Consider the following 16266-nt stretch of genomic DNA (forward strand, 5'->3'; position numbering starts at 1 on the left):
GTGACGAACGGTGTCGGGAACGGAACCGAGACTGGCGCCGGCCGTGCTGGACCCGCTTCCCAATGCAGATTCCAGGCCGGAACAAAATGGTCCTGAAACCGGGGCAGGAGTGGGATAAACTGCACCCAGTGGGGCGCCAGGGGTGGAGCTGAGGGCGGCACAGAGGCCAGAACCGGCACCGCTGTACCAAGTGGCGCCGGGGCCGGAGCCAGCGGCGCAGGATCCTGTGGTGCCGGAGCTGCCGGGCCAGCAGAATCTGGACACGGGACCGCGGGGCCCGAAGGCGCGCCAGCAGGAGCCCGGTGCCTAAAAAGGCAGTCCACGGCAGCAAGAAACCTTTGCACCTGTTCGGGAGTCGCCGATGGACCCGGGTATGGTGGGTAGGCTGCGGGACTCCCAGGCTCCAGAGGAGCCGCAGGGGCGGAGCCCCTGTTCCCCTCGTCCGCCTCAGAGGAGCGACAGGGGGACGTCTGAGAGCGAACACGCTTCTTCTACTTCTTTTTATGGCGTCGCTGACCGGAATCTGAAGGCGAAGACTTGGAGCGGGACCAGCCCCTGGACTCAGAGCGGCGGTGCGACAAATGCTGAACCTCCAGCAATTGCAGACGTCGCTCTCGCAAGGCTTTCGGGGCAATGGCTCGACAGTCCCGGGAGTCGTGATCCAGGCAGTAGAGGCACACATCGTGGGAGTCCGCCACCGACATATTACGGCGGCATGTCCCACAAGACTTAAAGCCGGGCATCCCTACATGCACCAGGAGAAACAAGCATTTGCAATGCAATAGGTCTCGCATTAGGAAAGTTTGAGCTATTGGTATTGTAAATGACGAATTTTTTATTTGTGTTGGTTTTGAAAATAGCGAAAATAATAGCTTTGTCATTTACAATGCCAATAGTTTTAACTTTCGCAAACGTGACACCTATAGCATTTGTAATACAATATGTGTTGTATTTACATGACTTAGATGTATTAATATTACAAATAACAATGGCTTTTATTTTTTAATAATGAATACTTAAATAAAAGTTATTGTAATTTATAATGGCAATAGCTTAAACTTTTGTAAATAACTTTTGGGAAGATTATGTTCAGTGTATTTTATGGTGATGAAAATCCAAGAACAGAAGTTAAATATTAAAAAATTTTTGTGACATTTGTAATAGAGCTTGAAACATTGAGAGAACATATTAGAACCAGGCGGTGCTGAGTGATGCTGTGGCCTTCAGTGGTGCTGAGTGAAGCTGTGGCCTTCAGTGGTGCTGAGTGATGCTGTGGCCTTCAGTGGTGCTGAGTGATGCTGTGGCCTTCAGTGGTGCTGTGGCCTTGAGGGGTGCTGTGGCGTTGAGGGGTGCTGTGGCGTTGAGGGGTGCTGTGGCGTTGAGGGGTGCTGTGGCGTTGAGGGGTGCTGTGGCATGCTGTGGTGTTGAGGGGTGCTGTGGTGTTGAGGGGTGCTGTGGCATGCTGTGGCGTTGAGGGATGCTGTGGCATTGAGGGATGCTGTGGCGTTGAGGGATGCTGTGGCATTCAGTGGCGCTGAGTGGTGCTGTGGCATTGAGGGGTGCTGTGGCATTGAGGGGTGCTGTGGCATTGAGGGGTGCTGTGGCATTGAGTGGCGCTGAGTGATTCTGTGGCGCTGAGTGATGCTGTGGCGCTGAGTGATGCTGTGGCGCTGAGTGGTGCTGTGGCGCTGAGTGGTGCTGTGGCGCAGAGGGGTGCTGTGGCGCAGAGGGGTGCTGTGGCGCAGAGGGGTGCTGTGGCGCAGAGGGGTGCTGTGGCGCAGAGGGGTGCTGTGGCGCAGAGGGGTGCTGTGGCGCAGAGGGGTGCTGTGGCGCAGAGGGGTGCTGTGGCGCAGAGGGGTGCTGTGGCGCAGAGGGGTGCTGTGGCGTAGAGGGGTGCTGTGGCGTAGAGGGGTGCTGTGGCGTAGAGGGTGCTGTGGCGTAGAGGGTGCTGTGGCGTTGAGGGTGGCGTTGAGGGGTGCTGTGGCGTTCAGTGGTGCCGAGTGATTCTGTGGCGTCGAGCGATGCTGTGGCGTGGTAATCTGTAAGAGTTGTCCGAACAAATGGACTAAAATATAGGGGAAATGGAACGCGTATCGGGGAGAGTTATGTGCACCTATGTCTGATACTGACAGTGATGCTCAGAGCCAAAGACATCTGGACTTTGTTACTAATTTGTGAATGGTTGGGGAGGGAGATGGGTGAGGGGGGCTTCAGGGAGAAGATGGAAATTTGACAATGTATGCTTGTGTTTTAATATTGCACAGCAAGCTGCAGTCTCATCGTATTTCTTTGTTTTCTGTGCAATAAAAAGATCTTTTAACAAATAAAACGGAGTAGATTAGTATTTGAATCATTAAATAAATGTTGCCCAACAAAACTAGTAACAGACTGCAGTCTGTTTCCATCCACATTACCATCAGCATTGCATGCCTATTAACAAGAAGTTGCTATATACGCCATGCAATCTTAACTGAAGTGCAAGTAAAAACATAGGTTTTTATTTAGGTCAATTACCAGCTACAAGTACTAGCTTCTGCCAAGGGGTCTTATTTTGTGTGAGACACAATAATCCAGCCTCAACTTTACAGTCAACAAAACGCAGAATGTTGGCATTTGAAGTTCTATTTTCACGTTATAAACTGTGGACCTACATATCCTAGCATGCAAAATGCCACTGTAAAACAAGCCGGCAGAGTAAAGGCAGCGCTGGGAAGGGGGCTGGGCAACCATGAAAGCATCCAGATTCACGAGCAGATGGTCCCGTTTATGACCTGCGTGAAGTGGATGGTAGCAAATGGACTCAAAGCGGCCAGTCGCTTTGATGTTTTTGGCTTGCTTTGTGGGATGGCGGGGCGGGGAGCAGCTTGGGAGGCTCATCAAGTCTGTAACATAACATTTAAACAATTATATGTACGTTTATAAGCAAGCCCCAAATAAGGATAATCACGGTCTTAACGTTTGTTGATGACCAGGTGATTCTAGTATTTGGCATCCTTGCAAAGCAGCCGTTCGGCGACTAATGTATTTTTGCATTTTAGGAAGCCAAAATATTCCTTGCAAATATGAATATCATATAGTTTATGTGGTTTCAATGTATAATACCGAAGACTTTCAAAGTCAGTGGAGTGTCAATTATTTATGTACGGATATTTAAGAAATACTTCATTTTGGTCTTGGTGCAAGTAATTTTCAAAATGTTGATCGGTTGTTTGCGTGAATAATTACTATTAAGTAATTTCATGGTACTGAAATAAACGTGTCCGTGTTGTTGAGCAGCTTTGATTAAACTGACCAATTGGAATGTAAAAATAGTTCAGTTATCTGTGGCTACGAACTAAAGAATCCTCACATTAACTTACCAGGCTAAATTAGCAAATAAGATGCACCATTTGATATGTGACAAAGAACTCTACACCCTGAAACGTATCACTACCCTTTCATCGCTGCCCCCTGTCAAGTTTTGGAAATCTCAGCTAAGTTAACGGAGAAGTGCATCCCATGAGTCATAGAGGTTTATGTTATGTTATCACGTCTTGACTGTAATGAATGGGGCCTGATGCGAGGCACAGACTGGGGGGAGCGGGGGGCGGGGGAGCGAGTGGGAGGGAAGGAGCATGGTGGTGTGCGAGGCGGATGGGGGTTGGGGGGGGTGGGTGGGGGAGCAGGTTTTGTCACTTCCTAAAGTATTCTGGTAGCACCTAGCCACGGGCTATTCTATAAATCCCGCCTAGGAGCAGCAGAAATACTGCATGTATGTACTGGGGAACAAGAGAGGGGCTTCTGTCAGAATCCGCCGATTGCTGCAGCTTGCCCACAGCGAAACTCATTGTAATACAAGTCGGATGGGGGCGGGCGCTTAGATGGATGCGGGGGTGCGGGGGAACGAGCGAGTGGGAGGGAAGGAGCATGGTGGTGTGCGAGGCGGATGGGTGGGGGGGGCAGGGGAGCGAGCGAGAGGTAGGGAACGAGCATATTGGATGTGAGTGAGATCAAGCGCGCGCTGGCGAAGCGTCACGGGCGGGGGAGCAGCCTGGGAGGCATTCCATTGAAGTCTGGTGCTGCAAGGCTTATGGGTTTGACGTTGGTCGCGCGTCTCACACGACTGGGTCACATGAACTGCACGTAATCTGCTTGGAATCCGCTTGGTCAAAGAGTTTGTTTCAACTAGTATACACTCGCCTATTTATCCCTGCAGGATATAATAGTCGAGACCTAAAAGGGGAGAGACAAAAGTCTCAAAAGAGTAGTCAAAAAGTGACTATGGAACGTGCTCAATCCGGATCTGCGCTTGCGGGCGCGGAAAAAGAAAGAACTGACGTCAGCGCGCATGGGTAGTGCCTAAGTACTCTCCGTGACGTTATCTCAGCGCTTACGACGCAAGTGACTGACGCGGAGCCGCAGGACGCCACCTACTGACGCGCAGGGGTACTGCTAAGCAAAACTTTAAGGATCCAGTCTGTTGCCTGGGGATATTCTAAGGTAAGGAAACTATCACTAATGTGTCTCTTTCAGATACTGGCATATATGTTAAATGAAAAGCTATGTAACATATGCAACAGTTTATGAAGTTTTCAATACTGTGCTTGTAGACTTGACTTTCAAGTGGCCAAGAATGTATAATTCAGCGGCCCACAGCACAGAGAAATCCAAATATATCTAAACCTTTCATCCGCGAAATATGGTGGTTATCGTCAGAACATCTTTATCTATATCATGTGCTGAGCTGAACTTGCCAAATCACATAACCTATCAGAGTTTCGTAAATTGAACATAATGTGTTTTGCTATGCGCTGCTTCAGTGTTTGAAGTTTGCTATCCCTGTTGTTTAAATGTATTTGTGTAATAGGCACTCATGGCAGCGAAAGGCACAAGGAAAGGCCTGACACAACTCAACTTTTAGGGGAGCGAAGGGGGCCTGTGTAAGATGGGGCTCAATACCACATTTCTGTGTTAAGGGAGCTGTTGGCGCTGGTGCTCTAGACAGGATGTATAATTTGACTAAAATGCACAAGTTAACATGCCATCAGCAGAGAAAAAAAAACACAAGTTTGCTATTTGTCAACAGCTTTGATTTAACTTTTGATCTTAATATCGCAGACAAGATTTTTGTTCACAGTTACGTGAATGGACTTGTCGTATCCTTCTGTTGCTAATTTCTAAGGTGGCTCAGTCCTCATCCTTTCAGTGACCAGGATTTGCAGAGGGGGCCCACCAAACACATCCTCCTACTTGATGAGCCACCTTCAAGCGAAGCCCGCTCAGGAAATAACTCCAAATACAGACCACTGCCTTTGTGCCGGCTACTAACACATCCATTAACTCTACTGTCACCCTTATGAAACCCGCAGTTATGCTTTTCTGCCTGTCTCCAAAACCAACCCTCGGATGTCACTGTGAACCTGTGACCACCGCCCACTACTCCCCTGTCCATCACCGACAGAAAGACTGATGGCTGGTCCCCATCTAACCACTGCCTACCAGTAAAGACAGAGCCTTTCAGCTACTGCCCTCCCCAATGCCACTGTGGTATTTTAAAACATGTTAAACAATCTCTTCAACTGACCCCACCCACAAAACCTTTTTTGCTGCTAGCCTCTACGGCATCAAAGCCCTTCCTGCTACTTTTCATCCTCTGCATGATGCACACAATAATATTACATGTACAATAAATGCTCACACCAACATTAATTTACACTATATACCCCACTAAACCATAACTCCTATCAAAGGCAAACGTGATCCATGTGTAGCACCAGTCAACAAGTACCCAAAGGACAAACACCAGCGAGAATGCACGATTCATGTAATTGTACTACAGTGCAGGGGCGTAACAAACACCCCCGCAGTGCAGGGGCCCTAGTCTTCAGTAGGTGAAGGGGGCCCCCTCAGCTCTTCAGCAGAGAGCTGTGAGAGAGAGGCTTGCTCTGAAGCAGCTGCAGTGTGCAGCCTTATCTGAGCTCCTCGCGCTGCTGACCCAGGACTGAAGATAAACAAAGTAACACGTTACATTGTTTCTCTTCAGTCGGAGCCACGAGCCAGGCCCGTAAAGAGGATGGGGGTGGGGCCCTCGAGAGAGCATTCGCCACAGGCACGGCCTCCGAGAAGGGACAAGGCAGCACAGAACTGACAGGGCCAGGAGCAGATTGCAGCTCCCTCCAAGAACAGGATCTGCTGGGACTCATTGGAAGGTAAACAAGCACTTGCAAGCACTGGTTTTGAAGTATATGTATTTGCATGTATGCAAGGCATATATGTTAGTTGTGGAATTGTGTTGTGTGGATTGGATTTGTGTAGTGAAATAATGTGGGATGGTGTGCAGTGTAATTATGTGGATAGTAATTGTGTGGTACTGAGTGTACAGTAATTATGTGGAGTGGGATTGTGTGTCATGGAGTGGGATTGTGTTTCATGGAGTGGGATTGTGTGTCATGGAGTGGGATTGTGTTTCATGGAGAGCGATTATCTGGAATGGTATTTTGTGTTGTGGAGTGGTGGTATGTAGTGGAGTTTACTTATCTGGTGTGCTGTTAAATATTGTAGCATGATGTGGAATTTTGTGGTACAGGTTGGATGTATGTGGTGTGTTGTGTAATTGTGTTGTTGGTTTGAATTATTGTATTGTAATTGCATATATATAGCGCTTACTAACCCTGACGAGGCATCGAATTATGTAGTTTGTTGTTGAATTATGTGGTGTGAAATGGAAATGTGTAGTGTTAAATTTGTGTGACGTGGAAGTGCGTTGAGTGAAAATTATGTTGAGTGGTATTATGAGGCATGGTGTGAAGTGTAGTTATGTGGAATGTTGCTACGTGGCCTAGACTGGATTTATGTGGAATGTATTGGAGTAGAGCATAATTATGTGGAGGTATATTACGTGGTGCTGAGTGGTATTATGTGGAGTGTAATTATGTTGTGTGATGAATTGTGTGGGGATGAATTGTGGAATTGTAGGACGTATGGAATTATATGGCCTGGTGTGGTGTATAATTGTGTGGAGTGGAATTATGCAGCATGTTGCAGAGTTGTATTTTGTGGAGGGTAATTGTGTGTTTTGGAGTGGAGTGTAAATATGTTGTGTGAAGTATAACTATATAGGTTGAAATGGAATTATGTGTAGTTGAATTGTGTTGTGTGGAGTGTCATTATGTGGTTTGGAGTGGTATTAAGTTGAGTGGAATGTTATTATGTAATGTGGAATTATGTGGTATGGAGTGAAGTGGAAATATGTTTTTTTTATTTTTAGGATTGTAATTATGTGGTATGGAATGTTGTAGAGTTAAATTATTTATACTTGAATTGTGTGGAATGAAATTATGAAATGTTCAAATGTGTTGTGTGTATTGTAGACTTAGCATAGCTGCCAAGGTTTCAGATTGCAATGTGTGACATTTTGATAATTGTAGTAGAATTAGGAGTGACATTTCAACGACTATGAGTGACACTTTCTCATAAGCAAAACCAAGCAATGAAAAGGAGAGAAACATATAAATATTAGAAATTACGCCCATTTGAGCAACTAGGAACTCTAAGAAAGTCACTGAACTAAAGTGAGCTAATTGCAGGCTACTGAAAACTGAGCAGAGTCAAACTGTGTGAATGTCACCCATGATTACAGTTAAATTATGAAAACGTCACACTTGCCAATCTGAAACCTTGGCATCTATGAGTGAATCAGTGTGAAAATGTGCTCTAATTGAGGTGTATTCCTCTGCACCCTCATGGTGACCAGCCTGCCAAGTGTCTTTGCAAACTTGCAAGCGCCAAGCAGTTTTCCATCAGCTACATGTTAATGTATCACTACAAAATAAATGCATAGGAGGTTCTCTGCAGAAATCAGAGGTTTGCCTGCGCCAGGTTACACTTACTCCAGCACTTTAAAAGTGACAATTCATTCAAGGACCAATCAGGCCTCTCATAATGTCTGGTTACTCTGCATTGAAATGCTGCAAAGTTTTTTTTAATGCTAATCTGTGGTCAGATTAAACCTTCCAAAAAGAGCTGCTTTCATCTATGAGTAATCAGTCTGTTTCTGGGATGCTAAAATCACCGTAAGACCCAGTGACTTACCCTCTAGTGCCTCCTCAGTGATCTTCTGTCTGACGTAGGGTGCAACTGTGATCTAACATTTTAGGACTACGTGGTCTAGACTGCCCGGGGCTGAAGTGTTTCGTCCATTTAGCCAGGAGTGTGAGGAGGAGAGATCCGAGCCTGAAGCAGTAGGTGCAGTAGTGCCTCTGATGCTCTCAGACTAGAGTCAGGCCACAGCTCTCTGCGCCACGGTAGGCACCTAGACTCTCTGCGCAATCAGCTCATCTGCGGCGCAAGGTCTGTAGGGGTATTAATAAAACACCTGCTGGACGGAGGGGAACCTGAGGCCTCTTCTGTGTGTGTGTGTGAGAATTGGGCCTCACGGGCCTGCGACCAGCAGACAGAGGCCTGAACTTGAGAGGCTGGATGAGGCAATATAGTAGACTGTTCGAGCATGCCTCTCGATGGACTCTAGTCAAAAGAGGAGCATTGAGGACCGCAGGAGGGCCAACAGGCGTTGGATGGCTGTGAGGTGTGTGACCACAGTAACTGCTGCTGAAAGTAGCTATTACCGCAATGTGAAAGTTTAGAAGAAAACAATTGAGAATCAGCCTGGAAATTAGACTCCTGCATGATATTCCTTTAATACTTTCTCATCGCTATTTCCATTCCCCCCAAAAACAAAACTGCAATGAAATTGGGCACTTCTGTGCTATGGTGTCATCGTGTTGGAATCTTAGATCCCGTCTCCTCCATGCAGAGCGGCTGGTTTTGCACATCGCTCCCCGCAAGGAAGCGGAGGTTATCCCGGGTCACATCACTCACTCCAGAGCTCCGGTGCCCTTCTCAAGCCCCTAGCTCCTGTCAGGAACCAGTCCTTGCATATGTCGCTCTCGAAACGGCTGACCTTGTAGGGCTGCCAGTGCATGGCGCACGCCTGCAACAAATCCTCACGAGACTTCATTTTATGGACATACTACGGAAATACTGCAAAATGTTGTGGGCATAGGAAAGGGACATTCATTACAGGGCTACCACGGGCCACATGGAAATAATTGCACCAGAATTGATTAGCAGCACTGGTACTCGAGGAGGCGCGTGCCTGTTATGCGTGATTTTGCATGGAAGGTTTAATCTGACCACAGATTAGCATTCAAAAAAAAAAACTTTGCAGCATTTCTACTCAAGAGTAACCAGACATTATGGGAGGCCTGATTGGACCTTGAATAAACTGCCACTTTTGAAGTGCTGGAGTAAGTATAACCTGGCGCAGGCAAACCTCTGATTTCTGCAGAGAACATCTTACATATTTATTTTGTAGAGTTTCATTAACATGTAGCCGATGGAAAACTGCTTGGCGCTTGCAAGTTTTCAAAGACACCAGGCAGACTGGTCATCATGAGGGTGCAGAGGAATACACCTCAATTAGAGCACATTTTCACACTGATTCACTCATAGATGCCAAGATTTCAGATTGGTAAGTGTGACGTTTTCATAATTTAACTGTAATCATGGGTGACATTCACACAGTCTGACTCTGCTCAGTTTTCAGTAGCCTGCTGTTAGAGCACTTTAGTTCAGTAACTTTCTTAGAGTTTCTAGTTGCTCAAATGGGCGTAATTTCTAATATTTATAGGTTTCCCTCCTCTTCAATGCTTGATTTTGCTCACGAGAAAGTGTCACTCAGTCGTTGAAATGTCACTCATGATTACACTGAAATTATGAAAATGTCACACATCGCAATCTGAAACCTTGGCAGCTATGCTAAGCTTACCACACAGAGCACATTTGAACATCTCATAATTCCATTCAACTATAAAATAATTTAACCCTACAACATTCCAAAACACATAATTACAATCCTAAAAATTTAAAAACACATTTCCACTACACTCCATACCACATAATTCCACATCACATAACTTTCCACACAACTCAATACCACTCTAATCCACATAATTACACTCCACAATTCAACTACACATAATTCCACTTCAACCTATACTTCACACAAAATCTTTACACTCCACAACACATAATTACCCTCCACAAAATACAACTCTGCCACATGCTGCATAATTACACTCCACACAATTATACACCACACCATGCCACATAATTCATCACTCAACATAATACCACTCAGCACCCCATAATTTCCCTCCACATAATTATGCTCTACTCCATATTGCATAAATACACTCCACATAAATCCAGTGTATGCCACGTAGCAACATTCCACATAACTACACTTCACACCATGCCTCATAAAAACACTCTACATAATTTTTACTCAACAGCGCACCCTTCCACGTCACACAAATTCAGCTCTACACATTTCCATTCCGCAGCACATAATTCAAACAACATAATTCAAAACAACACAATTACACAACACACCACATACATCCAATCTACACCACAAAATTCCACATCATGCTACAATATTTAGCAGCACAACACAAACTCAACTACATACCACCTCAACACAAACATTCCAGATAATCTCACTCCAAGACACACAATCCCACTCCAAGACACACAATCCCACTCCAAGACACACAATCCCACTCCATGACACACAATCCCACTCCATGACACACAATCCCACTCCATGACACACAATCCCACTCCATGACACACAATCCCACTCCATGACACACAATCCCACTCCATGACACACAATCCCACTCCATGACACACAATCCCACTCCATGAAACACAATCCCACTCCATGAAACACAATCCCACTCCATGAAACACAATCCCACTCCATGAAACACAATCCCACTCCACATAATTCCAGTACACAATTACTATCCACATAATTATACTGCACACCATGCCACATTCTTTAACTACACAGATCCAATCCACACAACACAACTCCACAACTAACAATTCAAATTCAAACCATATATGACTTGCATATATGCAAATGCATATACTTCAAACCCATATATTGAATGTGCTTGTTTACCTCCCAACGCGTCCCAGCAGATCCTGTTCCTGGAGGGAGCTGCAATCCTTCTCCTGCCCCTGTCAGTCCCTTCTAGTGCCCTGTGGAGAATGCTCTCTGGAGGACCCCCACCCCTATCTTTTCCCTTGTCAGCTCTCCTCTGTGCTGCCTACTGCGCTCTCTGAGGGCCCCCACCCCCATCCTTGTTCCAAGCCTCTGACGGAAGAGTAACAGTGCAACATGTTACTTTGTTTCTCTTCAGTCCTGGGTCAGTGGGAGGAGCTCAGAGCCGGCTGCACACTGCAGCTGCTTCAGAGCAAGCCTCTCTCACAGCGCTCTACGGAAGAGATGAGGGGGCCCTCTTCACCTACTGAAGACTGGGGGCTGCGGGGGTGTCTGTTACGCCCCTGCCTGTGGGTACAGTCTGGAAGGGTAGAAGGGGCGCCTATAAAAAGAAGAAGAAAAAAAAAAGAACAATCACTGCGAGGCAAACACCGGCATCCAGGGTGTGCAGCAAGTGAACAGCGTTAAAATGCCTGCATATCCACCAAGACAAACTGTGGAATTTAAAAACAAGGATAGAGAGGAAAAAAGTAAATATGCTAGAAGGATCACAGGGAAGGTACATAAGAAATAAATAAAAATTAAAACAGGCAAAGTAAACCAGCAAAAATGATCAATTCACTCAGAAAAAAATGGCTTACTGACACCCTGAGGGTGGAAAGCAGTAATAGCAGGGCCCAGGAAGGGTCTTAGCAATCCTTGAAAAGGACCCGGATGTGGGGACCCACAGGGGTTTTCACTCCTTCCCTGATCTTAAGATGGCTGCCAGGGGAGACTTTTCACCACGAGGAGCTCTGAACTTGGGAGTCTGTCCCTTCCTCACCTCTCCTCTCCTCTCACCATCTTTGTCCCAGTGGCCAGCTGGAGAACGTAGCTGAAGGTTCTCCCCAGTAACACCAGGACCGATGTCTCTCCTGACCTTACTTCCCTCCTCCCCTTTCTCCCTACACCCTACCCCTCTCGAGTCGACTTTGGATCACTTCCTGTTCCTCTCTCTATTCTGGTTGAACCCGAAACGCATACATGGCAGACTCCCATGGGAGCTGCACTGATAGCTATAGGGGAGATTGGCTCCAGCACACCGCCATGGCCGTCACCTACCCAGCCGGACTTCTGACATTTGTCTTGTTTCTTTCCCGCCGCTGCTTTTACTCTTTAATTGTTTTATCGCTGAGACCTAGCTGTTTGGCTGATGCCCGGTGGAGCTACCTGATAGCTAAAGAGGAGATGGACTGTGGACTTCCCCCCTCGGTCGTCACCTACCCAGCCGGACTTTAGGCAGACCCTCCTTTGTCTCTCCATTCTATCTAACTCCTACCCCTTTACTCCACCCCCTTACCCTTCTAAACTCCATTTATTTAGTCTTCTACACTCTTGAAATGTGTTTCTAGTAACTGATGTAATTTTATCATTTCGGTGGAACCTTATTTAAATCGCTCCGATACCTCCGGGTCTAGCCAGCGATATATAAAACTTTTAAAATAAATTTAAAAAATGAATGCTGGTTAGAGAGACAGCCCTCAAATGATCAAGTGTATAGCAATACCATTAGTTAAAACAAGCTCATTACACAGACACTAACTAATAAACTATAAGCAAAAACAAATACACTATAAGCACACTGAAACCAGTGCAGTGTCTGCATTGGTTAGTTGCTAGATTGCAAAGTAATCTTGAACTAGGAGCAGTGCGTGGTAGTCAGGATTTGCGATAACTCTAGAATAACCTGTGACAACAGCATCAATGGTACCAGATAGTGCTCAAAAAGTTCAAATAATGTATGGTTAGGTCACTACCACTATAGGCCACACCCTCAGTTCACCCTCGCTGTAGCAAAGCATTGGCAAGAGGTGGCACTTGGGGTGCAGAGTCTCACTTGCCACCCTTGACAGCTGCACACCACCTTTGCGAGGGCACCAGAGCTCCATAGAGCTGGAATAAGAAAGAGGACTAGACTCCTGTATGATGCTGCTCCCATTACCTTGGTCGGAGAGGATTCGCAGGTCACCTTCTGCATAGTCATCAAGGAGATGGTACATATATAGGATGGGATCCTTCTCGTAGGTGATGTAATGCCAGGTGCTCATGATCGGGGCCTTTGACAGCACCATCCCACGCCACTGCACGTTATTTCCATCATCTTTCTCGAAGACGTGCTCCACTGCCTTCCCAACAAGCTCTTCTGCTTTGCTGTTCTCCTCTGGGGTGGAGTGAACTAGATTGAGGGTAATAAAAAGGAATTTAGGTGACTACATTTTGACTGTGGGGTAGGTGCATAAGAGCTTCACAGACATGTGCCACATGCTGGGAGGGGGAGGAAGGGAGTGTGCAGGTTATGCTTTGGTAAAGCTGGTGATGAAGCAAAACCAAAGCTTTCAGTACAGGCAACAACGTGGCATGTTGGTAGGCTCTCTGGTCTAAGTCCAAAGCTCTATACATTTGGGCATATCTCTTTCTACTCAATTATACACATTTAGCTCGGAGTTAGTCCATAAGGATGGCGAACACAGAGGTACAATAGGCACAAATGTAACAGCCAGGTCGGTCATGCTAAAACATACTGTATGTCTGTAAAAGGATTTTTTGTTTCGAGGGAGAGATGTTTGTAAGCCAGTGGATGTCAGTCAAAAACATGAGAAACCACAATAGAACAATCACTGGCAATGCCAATAGCTAACACTTATGAATGCACTGTCATGCCAGACCTAAAAATCCATGTACGTTAATGACTGCCTCCTATCTGTGCTGCTGCCATAGAAAAACACCAATAATTATGTATTTATCTAAGACACTTGAATAGCATTAAAATGCCTTGTGAGGGCCCTTTCAAGCTCAGGCAGCTGGATAAAAAAAAACAAAAATCACAGTTGTGTGAAGGCAGTGCATACGCTTAATTATTGCTGGTGAGGCCCACTTACACTCAGTTTTGGGGACCAGCACTTATGCTTCCTCATACATTTCCCAAGAACAAGAGAGGGAAATCCCAACAAGCAGAAAGAGAAAGATGGGAAAAAAAGTCACAAAAGGAGAAAGCAGGATCCTGCATCAGTGTGATTAATCAGGCAAGTAATGTCTTGTGGTTAATTAAAGAAGCGTGAGGTGGAATCCAGGGAACACAGCCTTGGCATTTGAGGCTCTGATGTCGGCCGTGGAGTTCTGAGCATAACTTTAGGCACCACCACTTATTCGTCTACAAATTCAGGACTGGTGGAGGGCAAGTTCTTTTTTGTGGATGCACACAACTTCTGCCCAATCAAACATACTCTTGGCTCCCAACATGAGGGCCGAGCCAAAGTCTCTCTTCTGATGGTTTTAAAATAATTGTCAGGGGACAGTAAGACTATAAACCCTGAAGTAAACACAAACTGCAGAGCTGCAGCTTGACCACGAAACAACAGATTTAACATAGTTATACTTAAATTGCTATTTTCCTCATCTGTTTGCCTTACTCAACAGCTTGCTTAATTAGTGGCTTTCTGTAACCATTTTCTTATGTGTTTTATTCAGTCCCCAACATTTCACAAGTAACAGTATTTACATGTGAGCCTCAAAATGTATTCATGCAATGCCAGGAACACAATGTCTTTTATATTGTGCAACTGTGTGCTACAGCCCTCTGTGTCAACCGTTTGTACTCACAGGGTCTTCTGGGCATGATCTGCAGTTTCTTCACCCGCTTATCCTTAAAGAGTTCGATGCCGTAAACACAATCAAAGCCATCGTAGATCACCAAGTATAGGCCGGGATTCACTTCCATCTGATCCAGCACCAAGCCTTTCCATTGGCTGATGGTACCATTGTTTTCCTGCCAGCCATGTTGTACCCTCTCACCAATGAGGCCAGACAACTGCAGGCCTCCAACAACATCCTCAGAATCCTCAGCATTGCGATTCCTATAAGAAATGAGAAAAGATGGTAAGATAATCTGTAAAAAGTAAGAACTGTGCTAAATGCTGCTTCAAAGCACTTAAACTGACCCAGTAATGAGACCCAGAATTAGCATACTGTAGACTATTTAATCAGTAATTTTTGATCTGTGTTTGAACAAAAGCTTTTGAACAATAACAAATTACCCTATTGTGAATACTGTAAACAGATCCCATTGCGAGGGCCAAACGATCCTAACACAGTGACGAGGTCCTATATAAAAAAAGAGGGAAACAAGAAGTGCAATTTTCCATCAACATCCCTGAATCTGCACTGTTGTGCACCGTCTCCTGGTCGCTAGTTATGTGTATGGAGAATCTGCAGGTCCGGGGTGGTCGGGAGCCAGTTTTCAATGACAAGATTCTGATTTCAATAGGGTAATAAGAAAACGAATAAGTCCATGGTTGAAAATACAGAAACACTATGTTCAAAATTGTTAATTCTGTAGAACTGTAATAATCTGTGACAAATATACTTTTGTAAGGGGTGCCACGTCATTTGGTCCTCTGCTGCCCCATTTTTCCCCAGCCACCATTTTATTTTACTCTTTTAATATTGAAAATCCAATTAAAATAAATAAACGACTCTTTACAGATTATAAGAGGCTACAATGGTTAGTTTTCACTAGCTTCCAACAAAAGAAGCACATTTTAAAAATGGACACAGGCTCTATATAAATAGAAGTGACAAGGAATATCATGCACAAATCTTTGGGTTTTTTTATTAAAAGGAAAGCTGTTGGAAAAGAAGGGCTTTGTAGCCAAGTAGACAGCAGCCTACATAGGCTAAAAAACACACACTGCTCACTTATGGAAATAAATTCCATCAGTATCCCATCATAGCCTGGCAGTGACAGTTAAGCCACTTCTCTTTTTTCAAAAAAGAAATGAAGAGTTGTAAGCCCATCCCTATTAAAAGCATTAGCCAAAAAAGATTCCGTAAAGGGCGCTTTGCCTATCTGGCATTTGTACTGGAATCAGAATCAAGACAATGTCTTGTAAAACTTATGCACAGACCTCAAAGTGAACGGTTTACATATTTGAGTAACTGAACCACACTTTAGTAATGTAGCACTAGCCACTTTACCCCTTGTAGATGGGTTCTGGGCTTACCCGCAAAGTTTTGTTTGTAGTACTACAACATAATAGAATATACAAAATGATCCCTCTAGAAACAGACTGTTATGAAGTGGCTAGATTTGTATGAACTGGGCTGTAATTGATAAAAATGAGGTTTGATTAACAAACGTCTCAGTCTTATATAGGAAAACGCCAAAACCGTTTTTA

The 16266-nt window shown here is 45.3% G+C and overlaps 1 protein-coding gene across 3 annotated transcripts in view; it reads right to left on the reverse strand.

The window, feature by feature from the left end:
* Positions 1–16266, reverse strand: part of LOC147673086 (spindlin-W-like) — a 94844-nt gene that overhangs the window by 21582 nt on the left and 56996 nt on the right. For all 3 annotated transcript variants that reach the window (XM_086946777.1, XM_086946775.1, XM_086946776.1), the window contains exons 3-4: positions 14693–14946; positions 13035–13268 (exon numbers count right to left, since the gene is read on the reverse strand). In XM_086946777.1, the coding sequence (XP_086802903.1) occupies positions 13035–13268; positions 14693–14946 (488 nt within the window). The remainder of the gene's footprint in view (positions 1–13034; positions 13269–14692; positions 14947–16266) is intronic.

The sequence above is a fragment of the Lissotriton vulgaris genome, chromosome 12, assembly GCF_964263255.1.
Source record: "Lissotriton vulgaris chromosome 12, aLisVul1.2, whole genome shotgun sequence".
Classification (NCBI taxonomy): Eukaryota; Metazoa; Chordata; class Amphibia; order Caudata; family Salamandridae; genus Lissotriton; species Lissotriton vulgaris.